The 19,405-nt window shown below is 55.4% G+C and overlaps 2 protein-coding genes across 9 annotated transcripts in view; both read left to right on the forward strand.

The window, feature by feature from the left end:
* ALDH16A1 (aldehyde dehydrogenase 16 family member A1) overlaps positions 1–7,956 on the forward strand; it is a 20,099-nt gene extending 12,143 nt beyond the window's left edge. For 2 of the 5 annotated variants that reach the window (XM_064581164.1, XM_064581165.1), the window contains 3 exons: positions 698–980; positions 1,208–1,330; positions 1,894–2,176. In XM_064581164.1, coding sequence (XP_064437234.1) covers positions 698–980; positions 1,208–1,330; positions 1,894–2,105 — 618 coding nt within the window. In that variant the 3' untranslated portion in view covers positions 2,106–2,176. Of the gene's footprint in view, positions 1–697; positions 981–1,207; positions 1,331–1,893; positions 2,177–6,947; positions 7,190–7,703 lie in introns of those variants that run through there. The other 3 variants (XM_064581166.1, XM_064581167.1, XR_010408187.1) reach the window with 2 other exon arrangements.
* Positions 7,943–18,914, forward strand: FLT3LG (fms related receptor tyrosine kinase 3 ligand). Of its 4 annotated transcripts, XM_064581169.1 has the most exons (8): positions 7,943–8,080; positions 8,371–8,437; positions 10,117–10,227; positions 11,405–11,458; positions 11,642–11,785; positions 12,194–12,332; positions 16,501–16,682; positions 18,688–18,914. In XM_064581169.1, exons 2-8 carry the CDS (start codon positions 8,405–8,407, stop codon positions 18,895–18,897), a joined length of 873 nt encoding a protein of 290 aa, XP_064437239.1. In that variant the 5' UTR covers positions 7,943–8,080; positions 8,371–8,404; the 3' UTR covers positions 18,898–18,914. The 4 variants fall into 4 exon arrangements, with proteins under 4 accessions (XP_064437239.1, XP_064437240.1, XP_045747886.1 ...); XM_064581170.1 differs by lacking the exon at positions 10,117–10,227; XM_045891930.3 differs by lacking the exons at positions 7,943–8,080; positions 8,371–8,437 and having other exon boundaries at positions 9,804–10,227; positions 12,248–12,332.
* The last annotated feature ends 491 nt before the right edge of the window (positions 18,915–19,405 follow it).

Consider the following 19,405-nt stretch of genomic DNA (forward strand, 5'->3'; position numbering starts at 1 on the left):
AGTCAGTAGAGCATAAAACTGTTGATCTCAGGGTCGCAAGTTCAAGCCCCATGTTGGGCACAGAGTTACTTTAAAAAAAAAAAAATTATCAAAGTGTACTCTTTTAAAATGCATGCAGCTTGGTAAATGTCAATTATATTCAATAAAGTTTTAAAAAAAAATTAGGGCGCCTGGGTGGCTCAGTTGGTTAGGCGACTGCCTTCGGCTCAGGTCATGATCCTGGAGTCCCGGGATCGAGTCCTGCGTCGGGCTCCCTGCTCAGCAGGGAGTCTGCTTCTCCCTCTCCCGCTCCCCCTCTTGTGCTCTTTCTCTCACTCTCTCTCTCAAATAAATAAATAAAATTAAAAAAAAAAAATTATACACACATGCACACAGAGACAAACCCACCAGCTAGGTTCTAAGCCCTCTACACGCAGTAACTTACTTCGTTTTAACAACAAACCTCTGAGGTAAGCATCATTAGCCTCGTTTGAAAGATGGGAAACTGAGGCCCAGAGAGGTTAAGTACGGTCACACCCAAGGTCACACAGCTGATGAGTGGCGGAGCCACCAACAGTCTGGCTCGAGTCTGCTCTGCACTATCACCTGATGAATCCTCTTTGGAGTTGTTATAGAGAAGCAGAGGTGGGGAGAGGAGGAAAGGGGCAGATGATGAGGCTCCTGTGCCCGGCCCTTGACTTCCTGCCTGTGCCCACAGGTGGCAGAGCTGAAAGGCCCCGTCCTCCGGCTACGGGAGCCGCTGGGCGTGCTGGCCATTGTGTGCCCTAACGAATGGCCCCTGCTTGCCTTCGTGTCCCTGCTGGCCGCCGCACTGGCCCACGGCAACGCGGTGGTCATGGTGCCCAGCGGAGCCTGTCCCATCCCTGCCCTGGAGGTCTGCCAGGTACAGTTGTCTGCCTTCCTGCTACTGCTTCCCGAAGCCCCTGGGCCAGAAGATGGATGGAAGGTGCCCCGGGACCTGCACTTGACCCACCCCCTTGGTAACCATGGTAACCCCAGTCCCCACCCCCACCCCCAGTCCCAGCCTGCACTGCTCATGGACCCCGGGACCATTCTGTCCAGGCCTTGAGCGTTGGCCAGTCATGACCCGGGTCCCATTCCTTCCAGGAGCCCCAAGGGTCCTCCCCAGATGCTCACTCCTCACCCAGCCTGTTGCTTGCGGGGTCTCTGACGCCCTTTCTGCCCAATCCTCTCTGCCGTCCCCTAGGATATGGCCGCCTTGTTGCCAGCAGGCCTGGTGAATGTGGTGACCGGCGACCGGGACCACCTGACCCGCTGCCTGGCCTTGCACCAGGACGTCCAGGCCCTGTGGTACTTCGGATCTGCCCAGGTACCCTTTGTTTTGCTGTCTCTTCAGCATCTCAAACCTCACCGACAGCCTCGTCCTTTTCTAGAACCAGGGCAGTGCCCCCTAGAGCTTCCGTTGCTAGGGAGGAGAGACTCTTTGGCAACCAGGTTCTGAGATCCTGCCCCTTTAGATCCCCGGTTGCTAAGGAAGGGGATCTCCTTAGCATAGCAGCGAGGGCCTCCTATCCCGCCCGGCCCAAGACCTCATCTCACTGGACAACCCGTTGCTAAGGACCACACCCTGGTAGCCGAACCAGAGGCCCGCAGTCCACCCTCCTGATGGTAACAGGGGAACTCCTTGTCACCAAGAACATCAGGCCCCATTCCTTTGAACGTGGGCTGTTAATGGGGAGGAAATCCCCTAGCCACAAAGGTCAGCCTTGTTTCCCTCAGTATCTAGAAGGTCGGCCGACTACAGATTGAGCATTGTAGCAACAGAGCCTAGGTCAAGCCGGCAGGCCCCTCAGTAATAGTCCTTGTTGCCAAGGAAACACCTGCTTGGCGACCAAGCTGATGGAAGTGCTGATCCCCCTCTTCTCATGCCAGGGCTCCCAGTTTGTGGAGTGGGCCTCAGCAGGAAACCTGAAGCCGGTGTGGGTGAACCGGGGCTGCCCTCGGGCCTGGGATCAGGAGGCCAAGGGGGCAGGCGCAGAGCTGGGGCTGCGGGCAGCACGGACCAAGGCCCTGTGGCTGCCCATGGGGGACTGATGCCCAAGTGCCACCCGCTGCATCTTGGCCAGAGGAGAGATGGACCCTGACAGACACCAGAAGCCTAGAACTTTGTTTTATTATGACTCCCATGCCCTCCAATAAACTCTGACCAACCTTGGCTGTGCTTCTGAGGGGAGGAAGTCGGGGAGTAGCAACTTCTGGTCTGCTTGAGCTCATCCGAGTTCTGAGACTCAGCAGCCAGGTGGGCTGGCTCCAGTACAACACAGTGTTTGTGAAACAGATAAAGGGAACTCCGAGAAGCCCTGGGCAGGGGCCCAGGGCCTCTTGTTTCCCCCCTGGTCTTCTCCATCCTGAGGCTCTCGCTCTTTGACTTTCTCTGCCAAGGCGTTGTTTCAGGATCTGTGGTGTGCTGGTATAAAATAAAGCACAATGGCTCTCTGCAGTAAAATAAAGGCCCTGGTAGGTAACATTTGCCAATTCCATGGTGTAAATGCTCCCACCATGTCAGGTTTCCAGCTCTAGATGAGTGAACAACAAACAGGCTGATAGAATTCCTGAATTTTTTTTTTTTTAAAGATTTTATTCATTTATTTGACAGAGAGAGAGAGAACAAGTAGGCAGAGAGGCAGGCAGAGGGAGAGGGAGAAGCAGGCTTCCCGCTGAGCGGGGAGCCCGACGCGGGGCTTGATCCCAGGACCCTGGGATCATGACCTGAGCCGAAGGCAGTGGCTTAACCAACTGAGCCACCCAGGCGCTCCGAATTCCTGAATTTTTTTTTTTTTAAAGATTTTATTTATTTATTTATTTGACAGAGAGAGACACAGCGAGAGAGGGAACACAAGCAGGGGGAGTGGGAGAGGGAGAAGCAGGCTCCCCGCAGAGCAGGGAGCCCGATGCGGGACTCGATCCCAGGACCCTGGGATCATGACCTGAGCTGAAGGCAGTCGCTTAACCAACTGAGCCACCCAGGCGCCCCGAATTCCTGAATTTTTAACAGTCCATTCCCAGGAGCCAATCTGAGCGGCTCCAGCACACCCCCATTTTAGAATCCTTTTGGATGCCAGGAACCCATTCACACTAGCTTAGGATAAGAGGGAAATTTCTGGAAGGCTACAGAGACCTCTTACAGAAAACAGGGCAAGACATGCATCTGAGGGGCCCCAGGTCCTGAGAACCCAAAAGTAGGCAAGAACCAGGACCGGTCCTTTCTCTGTGGGCATGTGACTTCTTGGGTCTTTCTTTCCTTCTTCCTTTTCTTTTTCTTTCTTTCTCTTTGATCTCTGGGGCTTTTCTTTAATTTTCTTTTCTTTTGTAATATATATACCCAACATGGGGCTCGAACTCATGACCCCGAGATCGAGGGTCGGATGCTCCATCGACTGAGCCAGCCAGGCGCCCCATCTCTGGAGTTTTCTATCCCTACCTGCACCTCTTTCAGCGATGTGACTTTAGGAAAGTTTCTTCACTGCTCTGAGCCTGTTTCCTCATCTGTAAAATGGGACTGATAGTTCCAACCAGACTGGTTGATTCGATGGGTACACGGGACACGCTTTATGACTGTTCGCTGTTCATTAGAGATTGATTCTGTCGTGAGGCAAATGAGAATAGGCAGCCAGCCTCCTGTCAGGATCTGACTAAGGCTGGGCGGAATAATTACCTCTCCCAGGATCTGGACTTCTGGAGAGGAAAGACAAGAATGAGAGAGCTGGAGGAAAGTCCCTGGAAGGCTCTAGTTCCTGTCTGTGGCTTGACGGTTCCTTGCAGGATTCCATGGGCTGCCTCTGTGTCCTTCTGTTGCTTTAACCGGCCAAAGGCAACAGCCAGCCGGGTGCACACGCCCCCCAGCCCGGAACAGAGGCAAGTGTCCGTCTGGTTCCAGGGAGAGGAAATCTGATTGGCCAGCCTGGGTCAGGCCTCTGCCTCTGAGCCAATCATCTCTGCCGGGGGGGGCGGAGCTCCTGGCCTGTGCAGCGGTCCAGTCCGGAGCAGATACCCACTGAGCGCTCGCTGTGAGTGAGGTGCTGTTCTAGGTGCTGGGGAGGCAGCCGGGAGCAAGACCACCTGGCCTCAGGAGCCGATGTGCTGGAGGGCGACAGGTGTATTAGGCTCCTGTCGCTGCTATAACAAAGTTGGTGGCTTAAGTAAAACAACACAAATGCATTATCTTTCAGTCCTGGACGTCAGACAACGAAATGGGTGTCACTGAGCGAAAATCAAGGTGTCAGCAGGGCTGCATTCCTATCTGGAGCCCAAGGGGAGAATTGCTTTCCATGGCACTTGACCTGCACCACTCTTTTTTTTTTTTTTTAAGAATTTATTTGACAGAGAGCACCAGCAAGGGGGGGGCGGGGCAAAAGGGACAGAGGGAGAAGCAGGCTCCCTGTTGAGCAGGGAGCCCGGATGCAGGCTCGATCCCAGTACTCCGGGACCATGACCTGAGCTGAAGGCAGACACTTAACGACTGAGCCACCCAGGCACCCCCCTGCATCACTCTTCATTGCCAGCGGTGGCCACTCAGGTCTTTCATAGCATCGCTCTGACTGTGATCCTCTCGCCTCCCTCTTTCACTTACAGACACCTCTGTGATGACATTGGACCCACTCAACCCACAATAATCTCCCCATCTCAAGATAATTAACTAAGTTGTATCTGCAGAGGCTCTTTGGCCATGTGAGGGAACATTGACAGGTTCCAGTGGACGTCTTGAGGGGCCATTATTCTGCCCACCGCAAGAGGGGACAGATTGAAAACAAGTGAACAATCGAGAAACATCTGTTCAGTGGGACAAGGGAGCTAAACCAGGCTGAACAGGAAGTGAAGCAAACAGGGCAGGGAGCAGAGATGGATGGTATAACAGGATGGGTGAGGTTTTGCTGCAGTAACAACCCCCAAACTTCTGTGGTTGATAACCACAAAGTTCATTTCTTGCTCACACTACTTGTCCATCGGGGGTGGCAGGGGCCCTCTGTTCATCAGAGCCATGCAGGGACCTGGGCGGATGGAGCCCTGATTCAACATGGCTTTTGCCATTAGAGATTCACTCCCTGCCCCATTAATCCTCACCCAGAAGTGACACTTGTCACTGTCACTCTCATTGGTCAAAGTGAGTCGTGACCATGCCTGAGTCACACAAGGTGGGGTCCTGGACTCCTGCAGGGAAGGACTGCCAGTGGATGGGGTGATCAAGAAAGAGATTCAGAGAAGCACAAATGTGGAAGGGACCTTATATTTTCTCATTTACCACCTCAGCCCCCAGTTTGGAGTTGAAGAAATTGAGGCTTAGTGAGGATAAGGGGCTGGCCAAGCTCCCACAGTGACCCAGCCAGGGTCAGAAGCAACACTTGCCAGGCCTGATGCAACAAGATCTATCCCCTGGGTCCTCTTGCGTGCCTGGCCCTGGCAGGGCACAGCTGGAAGCCCAAAGAAAGGTCAGACCCAGCATTGCAACAAGCCCCCAGCCTGTGCCAGGGAGACCCATAATCTGTGCAACTATGGAGGGGACACAGGACATTGGGGGACCCAGAGGAGGCCTCGTGCCAGGCTGGATTTGGAGCTGAGGATTGAGGATCTTATCAAGGGTTTTGGTCGGGGGGAAAGGGAGGAGATAAAGAGAAAGTGGGCTGGGGGGGGGGCGCAGAAGGGCTGGAAATTTGTCCTAAGGGCAATAGGGAGCCACAGAAGGTGTGTGAGCAGAGAGGTAGGCTCAGCTCTGGCTAGAAGACAGATATAAGCTAAGGTGTCATGTACTATAATAACAGAGGAAACTCGGGGCACCCAGAGATGGCACCCTACCCAACATGAGTGTGTATGTGTGAGGGAGGGAAAGAGGGTGGTGGCTACCTTCCCAAGGAAGGTGCCATAGGTATTGAGGATTTTTTCCAGCTTTATTAAGGTGTGATTGACAAGTAAAGATTATACATATTTTAGATGTACAACATGATTTTTAAGTGTACAAAACGTGATGACTTAATATACCTATACATTGTAAAATAGTTACCATAATCAAGTTAATGAACACATCCATCCCTACACAGTTACCTTTTTGTGCATGATGAGAACACTTAAGATCCACTCTCTTAGCTCAATCAAACTGGAAACAAAAATCAGATATATCCAAAAGCAAAACAAAGACAAACTTTTAGGAAATTTCATATATACAATACAGTATTGATTTTTTTGTTTTGTTTAGAGATTTTTTTTTTTTTTTTGAGAGAGAGAGAGAGGGAGGGAGCAGGGGCAGAGGAGACGGAGAGAGAGAATCCCAAGCAGGCTCCACACCCAGTGCAGAGCCCGACGCAGGGCTCGATCCCAAGACCCTGAGATCATGACCTGAGCTGAAATCAAGAGTTGGATGCTTAACCAACTGAGCCACACAGGCGCCCCAATACAGTATTGTTATTTATAGTCACCATGCTATACATTGGATCCTCAGAACTTACTTTGTGCTTTTTGACCAACATCTCCCCATTTCCCCTACACACACACACACACACACACACACACACGTCCCAGCTCCTGGCAACCACCGTTCTACTCTCTGGTTCTGTGAATTGACTTTTTTAGATTCCACTTATAATGATACCCTACGATATTCATCTTTCTCTGTCTGGCTTATTTCACTTAGCATCACATCCTCCAGATGTATCCATATTGTTGCAAACAGCAGGATTTCCTTCTTGTTATGGCTGAATGGTATTCTATTGTGTGTGTATACCACATTTTCTTTTTCCATTCACCCATCCATCAGCAGACACTTAAGTCTGATCTTGCTACTGTGAATAAGGCTGCAGTGAGCAACGAGGTACCTCTTTGAGAGACTGATTTCATTTCCTTGGGACAAATATCTAGAAGTGGGATTGCTGCATCATATGGTAGTTCTATTATTTTATATTATGTTTTTTGATGAAACTTCATACCATTTTCCATAGTGGCTGCACCAGGTTACATTCCCACCAGCAGACGCTTAACCGACTGAGCCACCCAGGCACCCCAACACTTCAGTCTCTTTGATGATGGCCATCTTAACTGGTGTGAGGTGATATCTCATTGTGGTTGTGATTTGCGTCTCCCTGATGATGAGTGAGTGCACTGAATCTTGAAGGACCATGAGGATCTGATGTGGCTGGAGAGCATCCCAGGCAGAGGGTACAGCATGTGCAAAGGCCCAGAGGTAGGAAACAGCCTGGCGGGAACTTAGTGGTTTGAATGGTCATCCAGCCCCCAAAAGATACGTCCCCGTCCTCACCCCTGGAACCTATGAATGTGGTGACCTTATTTGGAAAAACAGTCCTTGCAGATATAATAAAGTTAAGGCTCTCGAGCTAAGATCATCCTGGATTATCCAAGTGGGCCCGACATCTAATGACAAGTGTCGTAAGAGACACCCAGAGGAGAGACGCTTCTAGAGAAGAAGGCCAGGTGAAGACAGAGTCAGGGATGGAGTTACGCAGATACAAGTCAAGGACCCTTGGAGACCCCCAGAAGTTACGCTTAGCCCACACATCCAAGGTGGAGGTGAGGAGGCTGTGTCGGAAGGAGCAGTCTCCCAGGCAGGGGCAGAACAGCCGCAGGGGTAGGGAGGTCTGTGTGCATGGCTCGGGGTGGGGGCGCCCTCTGTTGGCTCCACACGCACCCCTCACCTGCCCTTCCCCCGCCCCGGCCCCCTTCTGTCTCTCCCTTTCCAGGTCCCATTCCACTCCGTCCAGTGCTCGGCCCTCCTCCTTCTGGCGCCTCTGTCCATCTCGGACGGGCCTTCCCCATTCAAGGCGAGGATGAAGGCCCCAGGCTGGCCTCCTCCTTGCCCTGTGGGCATTGCTTCCGGCTGGAGGCAGCTCCCCCTTCGTCGTGTGTCCCGGCTTCGACCCAGCTCAGGGCTCTGGGGTCGCGAGTCCAGCGGAGTCGCCCTCAGCGGCGTGAGCCATCACCTGCCACCACCAGGTGGCGCCTCTTGCCTCAGCCAGATCCACCCCAGCTCACTGTCGCCCCCCAAAATTTCCTTTCGCTTTCGATCTCTGGCTGTCACCCGGCCTGGCCCCTTCCACGCCCAGCCGGGGCAAGCCTGGTGCGTGAGGAGAAATGGACTCCGGGTCCCCGAGGGGCGGGGCTGGGGTCCCCCTCCTGGCTGAGGGAGGGTCCCTGGCCTGGGGAGGGTTCCGGGGACCGGACGTCGGGGTTCTTAGAAGGGGAGATGAGTTTTCACCGTAACCGGGGCTCACGCAGGAAGCCCGAGGGAGTAGGAGGCGGAAACTTAGCCACATCAAGGAGCCAAGGGAGGGGTGGGGAGGTGAAGGGGCGGGTGAGGAAGGGGCTGGGGTGTGAGGGTCTGAGACTCCCTCTTCTGTCCCTTCCAAGATCTGGCCATAGGCATGAGGGGCCTCCGGCCGAGATGATAGTGCTGGCGCCAGCCTGGAGCCCAACTGTGCGTATACCTGGGGGACAAGCTGGGGGAAAGGCAGAGCAGTACCAAGATGGGCAGAGGTGGGGGACAGGGACAGGGGTAAGGGAGAGATGGACAGGGGTGGGGGACCTGCACAAGGTAGGGAAACATGCACAGAACATATACAGGAGTGAGGACATGGGCAGGAGTGGGGGACAAGGGCAGGGGTAGGGGACATGGGCAGGAGTGGGGACATTGGCAAGAGTGAGGGACATGGGCAGGGGTGGAAGACATGGACAGAGGTGGGGGACATGGACAGAGGTAGGGGATATGAGCAGGGAGGGGTGAGGACACGGGCAGGGGTGGGGGACATGGACAGAGGAGGGGGACACGGGCAGGGGTGGGGGACATGGACAGAGGAGGAGGACACAGACGGGTTGGGGATGTGGGCAGAGGACGGGGACATGGGCAGGGGTGGGGGACAGGGGCAGGGGTAAGGGAGAGATGGACAGGGGTGGGGGACCTGCACAAGATAGGGGAACATGCACAGAACATATACAGGAGTGAGGACATGGGCAGGAGTGGGGGACAAGGGCAGGGGTAGGGGACATGGGCAGGAGTGAGGGACATGGGCAGGAGTGAGGGACATGGGCAGGGGTGGAAGACATGGACAGAGGTGGGGGACATGGACAGAGGTAGGGGATATGAGCAGGGAGGGGTGGGGACATGGGCAGGGGTGGGGGATATGGGCAGGGGTGAGGGACATGGACAGAGGAGGGGGACACGGGCAGGGGTGGGGGACATGGACAGAGGAGGGGGACAGGGGCAGGGGTGGGGGGTGTGGGCAGAGGATGGGGACATGGGTAGGGGTGGGGGACAGGGGCAGGGGCAGGGGTGAGGACATTGGCAAGAGTGCGGGACATGGGCAGGGGTGGAAGACATGGACAGAGGTGGGGGACATGGACAGAGGTAGGGGATGTGAGCAGGGAGGGGTGGGGACATGGGCAGGGGTGGGGGACATGGACAGGGGTGCGGGATATGGGCAGGGGTGGGGGACATGGACAGAGGAGGGGGACACGGGCAGGGGTGGGGGACATGAACAGAGGAGGAGAACACGGACAGGGGTTGGGGACGGGCAGGGGTGGGGGATGTGGGTAGAGGACGGGGACATGGGCAGGGGTGGGGGACATGGGCAGGGGTGGAGGACAGGGGCAGGGGTGAGGGACATGGGCAGAGGAGGGGGACACGGGCAGGGGTGGGGGACATGAACAGAGGAGGAGAACACGGACAGGGGTTGGGGACGGGCAGGGGTGGGGGATGTGGGCAGAGGAGGGGACATGGGCAGGGGTGGGGGGCAGGGGCAGGGGTGGGGGCAGGGGCAGGGGTGGGGATGTGGGCAGGGGTGGGGGACAATGGGGAAGGCAGGGCCCAGGTGGAGGCAGAAGCGGGAGGGAGGAACAGAGAGGGACGCGAGGTGAGCAGGAGCCGAGCCTTGGGCGCAGCTGGGACCCGGGCAGAGCGGCCAGGAAGGGCAGCCGAGGGCACACCAGGGAAGGCGGTCCTGGATGGACACAGGAGCCAGGAGGAGGGCTGAGCCCTGGGCCAGAGGCAGTGCGACCTGGACAGGGAGAGAGGGGCGAGAGACGCGTGGGGCGGGGGCCCGGGGAGGGGTGCTCGGGGAGCCGACAGAGGGCGCCCCGCACCCTGTGTCGCGCCCACAGAGCTCCCTGCTGCTCCTGCTGCTGCTCAGCCCCGGCCTCCGCGGGACCCCCGACTGCTCCTTCAGTCACAGCCCCGTCTCCTCCACCTTTGCGCTCACCATCCGCAAGCTGGTGAGGGCCCTGCCCCTTCCTCCCCGCGGCGCCTTTCTGAGGCCCAGGTTCCGTCACTGGGGCTGAGCCACCCGTCGAGGTGTCCTTTGGGGCTCGCCGTCCCCCTCCCTCTGGGTCCCTGTCCCCCTCCCTCTGGGTCCCTGTCCCCCTCCCTCTGGGTCCCTGTCCTCCCTCTCTGGCTCGCGGTCTCCCTCTCTCTGGCTCACTGTCCCCCTCCCTCTGGGTCCCTGTCCCCCTCCCTCTGGCTCACTGTCCCCCTCCCTCTGGGTCCCTGTCCTCCCTCTCTGGCTCGCGGTCTCCCTCTCTCTGGCTCACTGTCCCCCTCCCTCTGGGTCCCTGTCCCCCTCCCTCTGGGTCCCTGTCCCCCTCCCTCTGGGTCCCTGTCCTCCCTCTCTGGCTCGCGGTCTCCCTCCCTCTGGGTCCCTGTCCCCCTCCCTCTGGGTCCCTGTCCTCCCTCTCTGGCTCGCGGTCTCCCTCTCTCTGGCTCACTGTCCCCCTCCCTCTGGGTCCCTGTCCCCCTCCCTCTGGGTCCCTGTCCCCCTCCCTCTGGGTCCCTGTCCTCCCTCTCTGGCTCGCGGTCTCCCTCTCTCTGGCTCACTGTCCCCCTCCCTCTGGGTCCCTGTCCCCCTCCCTCTGGGTCCCTGTCCCCCTCCCTCTGGGTCCCTGTCCTCCCTCTCTGGCTCGCGGTCTCCCTCTCTCTGGCTCACTGTCCCCCTCCCTCTGGGTCCCTGTCCCCCTCCCTCTGGGTCCCTGTCCCCCTCCCTCTGGGTCCCTGTCCTCCCTCTCTGGCTCGCGGTCTCCCTCTCTCTGGCTCACTGTCCCCCTCCCTCTGGGTCCCTGTCCCCCTCCCTCTGGGTCCCTGTCCCCCTCCCTCTGGGTCCCTGTCCTCCCTCTCTGGCTCGCGGTCTCCCTCTCTCTGGCTCACTGTCCCCCTCCCTCTGGGTCCCTGTCCCCCTCCCTCTGGGTCCCTGTCCCCCTCCCTCTGGGTCCCTGTCCTCCCTCTCTGGCTCGCGGTCTCCCTCTCTCTGGCTCACTGTCCCCCTCTCTCTGGCTCACTGTCCCCCTCTCTCTGGCTCGCTGTCCCCCTCTCTCTGGGTCCCTCTCCCCCGCCCTCTGGATCTCCATAGTTCTGTTTCCTCCTGTCTTGGGCCAGGCCTGACCCTGTTTTCTCCCACAGTCTGATTACCTGCTTCAGGACTACCCAGTCACTGTCGCCTCCAACCTGCAGGACGTGAGTCACAGATGGGAGGGGCTGGGGCAGAGGTGGGAAGGACAGACCACCCCTCAGGGGACCAGTTGGCTGACCTGCCCCCTCCTCCCCGGGGGATGCAGGGCTCCCGGCCCCAGCCCCTCACCCTTCCAGCCCCCAGCCCCCTCTGCTGGCCGCCCCCCCAGCTTGGGTTGTCCCTCCCAGGACGAGCTCTGCGGAGCCTTCTGGCGCCTGGTCCTGGCCCAGCGCTGGATGGAACGGCTCAAAGCTGTGGCTGGGTCCCAGATGCAAATCCTGCTGGAGGCTGTCAACACGGAGATACACTTTGTCACCTTATGTGCCTTCCAGGTCAGCCCTGAACGTGGGGGACAAGCTAGGGGAGCGAGTTGCCTTCCTAGGGATTGGAAGCCAAGCTCTGCTAGGCCTTGCTGGAGATTTCTTTTGACTAGCAACCCAAGGGAGGTGGAGCTCCCTTGCTGGGGACCCCCTTGCTGAAAAGAGCACTTCTCTAGGCACGGAAGGAGGGCGGGGGTCCTGGGCCCAGTGCACCGATTCTGAGTTTATTTCTCAGGCCCTGTTGCTGGGCGCTGCAGAGGGGTTCTCTCCCCTAGCCACCTGGGGGGCAGGGGTCCAAACTCTCTCTCTGTGACCCAGGCCTCACGGGGCCCTGGTAGGCGTTGCCAGGCAGGGAGGGCCCTTGGCCTGAGCAGACTGTGGGGGTGATACCCTGGTGACATCTCCCTCCCCTGCCCCCAGCCCCTCCCGAGCTGTCTTCGCTTCGTCCAGACCAACGTCTCCCACCTCCTGCAGGACACCTCCAAGCAGCTGGCGGCCTTGAAGCCCTGGATCACCCGCAGGAACTTCTCTGGGTGCCTGCAGCTGCAGTGTCAGCCGGGTAACGGCCCCCAGCGCCCCTCAGCAGCCCCCCACCACCTCTCCCATCCCACAGCCCCTCACCCCCTCTGCCCAGGCCAGCCCAGACCCCACCCTGCTCCCACTGGCTGTGTGACTTTGGGCGTGTTCCCCCAAGTTCAGTCCTCTCTCTGGGCCTCAGTTTACCCATCTCTGACAAGGGAACAAGAATCCCTGCCTGTTTCTCCAAGGCAGCCCTGCCCGAAAGAAAGACAATGACAGTCACGTATGTAAGGGCAAATTCTCCAGTACCAAGATTTTTGAAATTTTGGTGTTTTGGGTTTTTTTAGTGCATTCACTTTTTTTCCCGGAATTTTCACATTCGTTATTTTTGTAGCAAATGATTGGTGGTTTTGTTTTTATTTTTATTTATTTTTTATTTTTTTAAAGATTTTATTTATTTATTTTGAGAGAGAGCGAATGAGAGAGAACACATGAGAGGGGATAGGGTCAGAGGGCAAAGCAGACTCCCAGCCGAGCAGGGAGCCCGATGCGGGCCTCGATCCCGGGACTCCAGGATCATGACCTGAGCCGAAGGCAGTCGCTTAACCAACTGAGCCACCCAGGCGCCCGGTGGTTTTGTTTTTAAAACGTTGTCTTTTGGAATAGTTTTAGATTCAAAGGAGGGTACAAAGAAATTGTATGGGGGGGGTCCTGGACAGCCTTTACCCAGCCTCCCCAGCCCCAGGGTTGCATTTTGCTTCCCGTTACTGACGGCACGATAGTAAAGCCAGAAATACGAGAGGGGTCCAGTCCGTGCGTATAATCCACAGAGTTTATTCCCATTTTACGAGTTGCGTGCTTGCTCGTTTCCTAGTGCTGCCGTAACAAAGTACCAGAAACTGGGTGATTGGAACAACAGACGTGGATTGTTTCACGATTCTGGAGGCCAGAAGTCTGAAATCCATGTGTGGGCAGGATGGGCTCCTTCTGAGGGCTCTGAGGGAAAGTTCTGTTCCAGGCTTCTCTCCTTGGCTTTGTCGATGGCCATTTTCACACTCGCATGGCCTTCTCCCTCTGTGCGTGCCTCCGTGTCCAGATTTCCCCTCTTTACAAGGACACCTGTCATGTGGGATGGGGGGCCCACCCTGATGACCTCATTTTAACTTGATTCTCTGTGTAACCCTATCTCCAAATAAGGTCGCATTCCAAGGTGGGGGGGTGGTTAGGATTCCCGTGTATGAATTTTGAGGGATGCAATTCGCTCCATAAAAGCGTATGTGTCTTTGCAATTTTTTCACCTGTGTGGCTTCTTGTGATCCCCGCCACAGTCAAACTACTTAACTTGACCCCCTTCTAATAATTCCCATCCTTAGCCCCTGGCAACCACGAATCTGTTCTTTATAATGACGTTAATGGACTTCATAATTTTAAAGTTATTCTTAATAGCTCATCATTGAGATCACAAATTTAGTTTAACCGAAATGTCTCCAAAGGAGTACTGTTTGAACATATACCCAATACTGTATTTTAGATTTAACATTATTATTATTTTTTTAATGCAATCCTATCCCCAACATGGGGCTCGAACTCACGACCCCGAGTTCAAGAGTTGCATGCTACACAGACCGAGCCAGCCAGGCACCCCCATGCTGTACTTTTTTTTAAGATTATTTATTTATTTATTTATTTGACAGAGAGAGAGACAGCAAGAGAGGGAACACAAGCAGGGGGAGTGGGAGAGGGAGAAGCAGGCTTCCCACCGAACAGGGAAACCACCGTGGGACTTGATCCCAGGACCCTGGGATCATGACCTGAGCTGAAGGCAGACGCCTAGTGACTGAGGCACCCAGGCACCCTATTTTTATTATTTTTTTAAGATTTATTTATTTATTTGAGAGAGAGAGAGAGTGCCCACACAAGCGGGAAGGGGCAGGGGGAGAGGGAGAGAGAATCTCAAGCAGACTCGGTGCTCAGCCCGGAGCCCCACTCGGGGCTCAATCTCATGCCCCAAGACCTAAGCCCAAACCAAGAGTGGGATGCTCAGCTGGCTGAGCCACCCAGGTGGACCCCTGATACTGTATTTTTAAAAATTAGTGAGATATTTTACATCCGTTTGTCCTCTAAGTCTCTGGGAACCAGTGTGTATTTTTTTTTTTTTTAAGGTTTTATTTATTTATTTGACAGAGAGAGACACAGCGAGAGAGGGAACACAAGCAGGGGGAGTGGGAGAGGGAGAAGCAGGCTTCCCGCCGAGCAGGGAGCCCGATGCGGGGCTGGATCCCAGGACCCTGGGATCATGACCTGAGCCGAAGGCAGACACTTAATGACTGAGCCACCCAGGCGCCCCAACCAGTGTGTATTTAACACTGAAAGCACATGGGGATTCAGACTCACCAGAGACCACGTGTCAATAGCCCCACGGGGCAAAAGGCTGCAGGATTGAACACAGCTCTAAAGGATCAATGAGAAATAATGTAATCAGAATATGATGAGAGACTATGCCCTGTGAAAACTTGATTTTTTCAGCATATTAAGGTTTACTTTGGGGCACCTGGGTGGCTCAGTCAGTTGGGCGTCTGCCTTCGGCTCAGGTCATGATCCCAGGGTCCTGGGATCAAGTCCCACAGTGGTCTCCTTGCTCCACGGGGAGCCTGCTTCTCCCTCTCCTGGTCCTCCATTCGTGCTCTCTCTCTCTCTCTACAATAAGTAAATTAAAAAAAAAAAAAAAAGGTTTACTTTGTGGCCAAGTACATTGCCAGTTTTGTAACTGACCCTGTCTTAGGAGGAAAAGAAAAAAATAGGTTAATTTTCTTGGCAGGATCAGGGTTGAATCTGTGTGTACATATTCTCCCCACCTTACTGTGGTATCATTCGGAGGCTTTCTGTCCTTGTATTTGTTACCAGATCTGTCGAGTTCTTTTTTTTTTTAGTAATCTCTACACCCAGCGTGGGGCTCAAACTCACGATCCTGAGATGAAGAATTGCATGCTCTACCGACTGAGCCAGCCAGGCGCCCCTGAGAGGGATATCTAAAAACCACCCCCTCTAATTTTCTCACTTTCTCCCCACACTTCCGATCATTTTGCCCTCTGTATTAAGCTTCATTGGTCATTTGTACTTACATTTATGACTCTTCATTCATTTGACCGCATTTTATTAGCTACCTCCTGGGTGCTTGGCATTGTCAACACAGCTCAGAACAAGATCCAAGTGCTTGTACATGTGGGGCTGACATGCTAATTGAGGCGACAGACAATAAACGTGAGCAAATAATTAACAGGAAAATATCTGAGGGTAATGAGCCCCATGCAGGCAAATTACAACAGGGTGATGGAATCATGGTGTGAGGTGGGTGGCTGGAGAGGTACTGAGAGTTGGGAACAAGAGAACAGCCTGTGCAAAGGCCCTGAGGCAGAAGCCTGTTTAAGGAACAGTGAAGAGACACATGTGCCGGGAGTCCAGCAAGCAAGGGGAAAAGAGAGCAGCTGGGTGAGGGTATAGAGGGAACACAATTGGGGGGGATCTTTGACTATTTTATTATTTGTCAATTTGTCATTTGGTCAAATATTTAATGTATGGGCGCCTGGGTGGCTCAGTTGGTTAAGCGACTGCCTTCGGCTCAGGTCATGATCCCAGGGTCCTGGGATCAAGTCCCGCATCGGGCTCCCTGCTCTGCAGGGAGCCTGCTTCTCCCTCTCCCACTCCCCCTGCTTGTATTCCCTCTCTCGCTGTGTGTCTCTCTCTGTCAAATAAATAAATAAATCTTTAAAAATATATATTTAATGTATGAAATTGAGCTATTATAATATTATTTAACTAGTGCTAAGTAGTAGGTTCTGCCAATAAAAAAGACAGAGAAGGTCCCTGGTGCCCACAGGGAGCTCACAGCCCACGGGAGGAAAAAGAAGAATAAACAAATCGATATATGAGCGCTAGCAATCTATGTGTCCAATGGTAATAGAAAATGCAAACTGACCAGGTGCCATGCTGTTCTAAGAACTTCCTGTGTGGTCCCTCATTTAATTTTTGTGACCACCTTATGCGGCAGGTATAATGAATATCCCCATTTTACAGGTGAGAAGACTGAGGTACAGAGAGGTGGGCGGCCCACCTGAGGTCACACAGCCAGCACCAGGCCTGCTTTTGTTTCCTTCCCTTCTCTGGTCCAGCCCTTCTCCTTGGTCACCCAGCCTCCTCTCTCCCCTCAGACTCTTCCACGCTGCTGCCCCCAAGGAGCCCCGGGGCCTTGGAGGCCACAGCCCTGCTGGCCCCCCAGGCCCCTCTGCTGCTCCTCGTGTTGCTGCTGCCCGTGGGTCTCCTGCTGATGTCCGCTGCCGGGTGCCTGCACTGGCGAAGGAGGGGGTGGAGGACGCCCTACCCTGGGGAGCAGGTGAGTCTGGAGGTGGACAGAGGGCATGGGGAGGTCTGCAGGGGTGGCGCTGGCCCTGTGGTGACCACAGGTGACCTGCACCTCCAGTCTCCAGGACGGGCTGCCCCTGTGGCTCGTGGAGCTTGGCGAATCCTTCACCAGGCTGAGAACCCTGGACTTTGTTGGGAGGGGGGTGGAAGGGGGCTGGGGTCATGAGGGGGGACAGCCTGGAGGCTGGGTGAGGGTCCAGGGAGAGAGGACAAGGCCTGAGTCAGGGCCAGGACCAGCACTATGGGGACAGGGAGGAGGGGACAGGCAGAGTCAGGGGTCAGGGATCAAGAAGGACAGGGCTGAAGATTGACAGGCTCGGGCAGGTGGCACAGACGACCCTGGGTCTGGCCCAGTGGGAAATCTGGGGGAGCAGGGAGATTAGGGAAAGAGGGTGAGCTCACTGGGGACCTAGGGGGCGTGAGGGGCCCCAGGGGAGATATTTGTTTTTTCGTTTTTGTTTTTGTTTTTTTTTTTTAAAGATTTTATTTATTTATTTGAGAGAGAGAGAGAGAGCACATGAGAGGGGGGGAGGGTCAGAGGGAGAAGCAGACTCCCCGCCGAGCAGGGAGCCCGATGCAGGACTCGATCCCGGGACTCCAGGATCATGACCTGAGCCGAAGGCAGTCGCTTAACCAACTGAGCCACCCAGGCGCCCCCAGGGGAGATATTCTAATTGTCTAATTCAGCTGCAAGCCAGGAGAGAACCCTCCTGAAGTGGGCGGAGAGGACCACCTTTGCAAAGCCCCCCAGGTGTGAAAAAGCTCTGGGTGTTCCAGTAACTCTTGTGAGCAAGCCTGGGGTGGGTGTGAGTGTGGGTGTGAAAAATCTAGGCCTCAAACACCAAGCAAGGGAGCTGGGACTTCCTGCCCAGGGCAGCAGGGAGCCCGGGGAGGTGAGTGATGGAAGAAAGGAGGCAGGAGGCAGGTGGGCCCAGGAGGGAGGAAGCTGGGGAGGCCTTAGTGGGTTCTTGATGGGCCCAGAAGGTTTTTTTTTTTTTAAGATTTTATTTATTCATTTGAGACACAGAGATACAGAGAGAGAGCATGAGCAGGGAGAGAGGCAGAGGGAGAAGGAGAAGCAGGCTCCCTGCTGAGCCAGGAATCCGATGTGGGGCCCGATCCCAGAACCCTGGGATCATGACCTGGGTCAAAGGCAGATGCTTAACCATCTGAGCCACCCAGGCGCCCTGAGAGAGAGAACCTTAAGCAGGGTCCACACCCAGTGGGACGAGATCCCCCGACCCTGAGATCATGACCTGAGCCAAAATTAAGAGTCGGACGCTTGGGTGCCTGGGTGGCTCAGTTGGTTAAGCGACTGCCTTCGGCTCAGGTCCCTGGATCGACTCCCGCATCGGGCTCCCTGCTTGGTGGGGAGCCTGCTTCTCCCTCTGACCCTCCCCCCTCTCATGTGCTCTCTGTCTCTCTCATTCTCTCTGTCTCAGATAAATAAATAAAATCTTAAAAAAAAAAAAAAAACTCGGACACTTAACCGACTGAGCCACCCAGGCGTTCCCCAGGATCAGTTTCTAAGTTTAAATGATTTTTCATTTCAGCACTTGTTTTCTGTACAGGAATTTTTATTACAACTTTTTTGGAAAAGGTAACCTGTTGGGAAGTTTTCCTCGCATCCTTGCTCCTGTTCACTCTGCTTTCCTGCTCTCCTAATAAGCACACTACCAGTTTAAGTTTAAATTGGGTAAAATGTAAAACTCAGCTCCTCGGTTGCGCTGGGCGCATTTGGAGTACTCAGTATTCCCACGTGGCTGCTCTGTGGCTCTGTGGGAGAGCAGAGGTGTCATGGTTTCCATCTTTGCAGAGGTGGACAGTGATGCCCTAACACATAGCGGGCACTCATTGGAAATGGAATTGTTTTCAGTACTTAGTCTGTGCAGAGAGCTGAGCTTGGTGCTCTCCTCTCTATCCGTGGATCCCCAGACGCCCAGTGAGACAGACACATCTATCGTCTCATTTTACAGAGGACACTGAGGCCCAGCGAGACGAGTCACCTGCCAGAGGACACAGAGCTGGGACTCAGAGGAAGTCAGCTAGAGACTGGTCCCTTCCTCGAGGGCGCTGCCCTGCTCACTCTCTCCCCAGGATGGAGGCAACGCCAGTCCCCAACGCCAGCCCCAGCCCCACCTGTCCCCCTCTGTACAAAGTCCTTGTCCCCAGGAAATTGTATATAAATCACCCTTTTCTACCAGCTCGGGCCAGGCCTGTCTGTAGATGGGACGGGGTGCGGGCGGGGCATTTTGGGTGTGAGTCCTGGTTTTTCAGTGAATGCGATGTTTCATCCGGTACCGGTTTTCTGAGACCTCCCGGGGCCCAGAGCCAGTGCGCAGCAGGGCTCGGACCCAGACGGCGTCAGAACCCGCCCTGGTCGGGGCTACTGATCTATGGGGGAGAAGACACGGGACCCAGGGCGCCTCAGTTCAGCAGGACACACGTTCTAACGGCAGCAATACAGGCACTCCGGGAGCCCGGGCGGGGGTGGGGGGGTCGGATACCTGACCCAGCCTGAGATCCCGGGAGCCCGGGCGGGGGTGGGGGGGTCGGATACCTGACCCAGCCTGAGATCCCGGGAGGCGCTGGGGAGGAAAGGACTCTTGAGCCAAAAAGCCCTGGGGCTGTGACAGGCCAGATTTTTGAAGGTGGGGCTGGAGGGGAGGACATCCGAGGCAAGGGACGCAGCCG

The sequence above is a fragment of the Mirounga angustirostris genome, unplaced genomic scaffold, assembly GCF_029215605.1.
Source record: "Mirounga angustirostris isolate CCGP_5_RB_7025 unplaced genomic scaffold, mMirAng1.0.hap1 SCAF_16, whole genome shotgun sequence".
Taxonomy (NCBI): Eukaryota; Metazoa; Chordata; class Mammalia; order Carnivora; family Phocidae; genus Mirounga; species Mirounga angustirostris.